Here is a 2973-nt window from a genome sequence, read left to right on the forward strand (position 1 = left end):
GGGACACAGATCCCCTCCTGCAGGGAGGGCAGACACAGGACAAACACAAGAGACAGACACACGGATGCTGTTGAACTGCAGCTTTAATACCCCGGGTGGGTTCTGCCTGCCAGGAACTCGGTACAAATCCAGGAGGTGTCTCCCTTTTGGGAGCAGGTGAAACAGTTCCCATATCCCCCCTTCCCTGCCTGTTCCACACAGACACTGTGTCCAAGGAGGGGAAGCGGGACCTGAGGACAGCAGGGCTTCAGCCAGGAGCTGGGCTGGAAAACTGTGGAAGTGGGAGAGGCCCCAGGAAGCAGCACCAGGAATGGGGAAGGGGGAAGCAGCATCCATGGGAGCTGAAATGGCACCAGTGCCACTCTGGGCTGGCAGAGGGTGCTGGCAGAGCCAACCGCTGCCGGAGCATTCCCAGGCCACTGTGGTGTGAAGCAGCTTGAGGACATGGGACACAGAATCCCAGAATCACTGAGGTTGGAAAAGACCTCCAAGATCATTGAGGCCAACCTGTGACTGATCACCACCTTGTCAACCAGACCAGAGCACTGAGTGCCACATCCAGTCATTTCTTGGACATCTCCAGGGACAGGGACTCCACCACCTCCCCGGGCAGTCCCTTCCAATGTTTAATCACCCTTTCTGGGAAGAAATTCTTCCTGATGTCCAACATAAACCTCCCCTGGCACAGCTTGAGACTATGAGGCACCCACACCGGGCTCAGGACCCGCCCTGAGGCTGGGCACACCTGATCCCATGGGAACCCTGTGGCACTGAGCTTGGCCAGGCTGGAGCAGGGCCCAGCTTCCCCCTGGAAGCAGGGACAGGGCACTCCTTGTTGGGGGGTCCTTGGAGCTGTGCAGGTGCCCAGCAGCAACAATCCCAACCCTGAGAAAGGGCTGGGGCTGCCTGGACATGTAGGAGGGAGGCAGTGGCTACGTGACTCCGTAGTAGAGGTGCACAGCGAGGCCGATGCACGCCACGGCCACGAAGAAGAGCAGGGTGAGCTGCAGGTCAAACAGGGCGACGGAGAGCAGGGCGTTGACCAGGATGGAGCAGGAGATGATGAAGAGCCTGGTGATGTTGCTGCTGTGCTTCATCACCACGGACATGATGAGGCCGTTGAGGGCCTGGCCGAGCACCACCAGCAGCACCCACGGGGAGAAGCCCCGCAGGAACCCCCCCTCGGCGCCGCTCCACAGGGAGCCCGCCAGGTTGAGCAGGACCCCGAAGAAGTAGAGGAAGACGTTCTGGAGGCCGAGGGGCAGCGGCTGCGCCTTCAGGATGGCTTCAGTGTAGACAGCAGACAGGCCTGAGATGAGGCAGTACACGCAGAGCAGCACCAGCCCCACGGGCGTGACGTGCAGGTGTGTCCCGCCGGGAACGCCGTGCCCCCGGAGCCCCCCCCAGCTGTAGCACACCCCGGCCCCCAGCAGCAGCAGCAGGGCCAGCCAGCGGCGCGGGCCCAGGCGCCGGCGCAGCAGGAGGCTGTGGAGCAGCGCCGTGCTCAGGATCTTCAGGTTGCTGAGCACCTGGAAGGTGCTGGGGTCCATGAAGAGCTGCATGTGCACCACCAGGTTGTTGTTGGCGGCGTAGAGCAGGGCCGAGAGGGCGAAGGGCGCGGCGTGGTGCCAGGACGCGGCGGGCGCCGGCGGCTCCCCCAGCAGGGACAGCAGGGACAGTGCCAGCTTGGTGAGCTCCACCAGCACCACCACCGACGTGGAGCTGAAGGGGATGGCCCCGTCCACCTTGCACAGGGTCAGGAGGGGGGCGTGGGAGCCGTAGATGGCCACAGACAGCAGCAGCATCAGCGCCCACAGCCCCCTCCGGAGCGGCCCCTCGGCAGCATTCCCAAGCATTCCCATTTCCAGCTGTCAGTGCAGACAGGCCAGAGAAGACTGTCACCCTGCAACACCGAAGAAGAGACCAAATAACCAAGGATTTAATGAGCCTGACTCGGGCAGGATGTTCCCTGCTACATTTGTAGTGCAGGAGGAGACCTGGGCACTGTCTCTCCTTAGGAGGAGAACTACAAAGCCTTTCTGGGGAGCCACACAGAGCACATTCGTGGGTGGCAGGGCACAGCAGGTGGCAGGGCACAGCAGGTGGCAGGGCACAGCAGGTGGCAGGGCACAGCAGCCCCTCAGTCCACACGGGGGAGGTGAGGGTGAGGGGAAAAGGCAGCTGGCAGCCCCTCGGGGCCCCCTTGCGGGTTAGTAGAGTGCTCACCACAGCCGTGATGCCCCGTGCACACCCATCACAGCCCCTGAGTGCCGCAGTGCTGTGATGTAAAGCCCTTTTCCAGGGAAAAGAAGGGTGCGGGTGACGTGCCTCCGGGAGCCCCGGGTCTGCTCTGTGCCCGCCGCCCGAGGAGCACCGTTCCCGCAGTCCCTGCTGCCTCCGGGCTCCTCCGCGCTAGTCCCGACCTTTTTTCAGCGCGTTTATATAATCCCGAATCGTCTTCTCGACGTTGGGCACGGCGTAGTTCTGAGCGGCGTAAATCCCAGTGCAGGTGCCGGCCACGAAGCCGAGGACGGCGGAAAACCGGAGCTTGGCCACCACATACCCCGCGAGGAAGCCTTTCAGGAAGGGGGATGCCAGCAGGGATCCGTCCTGCGGGGGGGGAAGGCACAGTGAGGTGAGATGGCGGGGGAGACACAGGGCGGGTTGGTTTTCCCCAGAGTTTGTTTTCGCCCCCCTCAGAGGGAGCGCCGCGAACCCACGCGTTACCTGCCCCACGCCGGCCTGCACCTCGTCCTCCACCCTGCGCTGCAGGCTCTCCAGCTGCCCCTTGAGGAAGGCGAGGTCCTTGAGCTTGGGCAGCGAGTCCTGCGGGAGACACAGAGATGATTCCCAGCCCGGCCGGGAAAGACCCCTCAGCCCCGGTCCGCCCCACTCACCTTATCGTCCGCCATCTTGGCGCCGCCGCCAGCCGCCACCCATTGGCTGTCGCGGGGCACACGTGACACCCCGCCT

General features: G+C 63.5%; 2 protein-coding genes across 2 annotated transcripts; both read right to left on the reverse strand.

The window, feature by feature from the left end:
* Positions 1–65: 65 nt before the first annotated feature.
* SLC35A4 (solute carrier family 35 member A4) lies at positions 66–1873 on the reverse strand. Its single transcript, XM_029960249.1, has one exon. The coding sequence runs from the start codon at positions 1860–1862 to the stop codon at positions 933–935; it is 930 nt and encodes a 309-aa protein (XP_029816109.1). The 5' UTR covers positions 1863–1873; the 3' UTR covers positions 66–932.
* A 44-nt stretch (positions 1874–1917) lies between these two features.
* LOC112841111 (SLC35A4 upstream open reading frame protein) lies at positions 1918–2973 on the reverse strand. Its single transcript, XM_025895199.1, has 3 exons — positions 2898–2973; positions 2728–2826; positions 1918–2610 (listed from the first exon to the last, which is right to left on the reverse strand). Exons 1-3 carry the CDS (start codon positions 2910–2912, stop codon positions 2413–2415), a joined length of 312 nt encoding a protein of 103 aa, XP_025750984.1. The 5' UTR covers positions 2913–2973; the 3' UTR covers positions 1918–2412.

The sequence above is a fragment of the Manacus vitellinus genome, unplaced genomic scaffold (assembly GCF_001715985.3).
Source record: "Manacus vitellinus isolate BGI_N305 unplaced genomic scaffold, ASM171598v3 scaffold_25_pilon, whole genome shotgun sequence".
Taxonomy (NCBI): domain Eukaryota; kingdom Metazoa; phylum Chordata; class Aves; order Passeriformes; family Pipridae; genus Manacus; species Manacus vitellinus.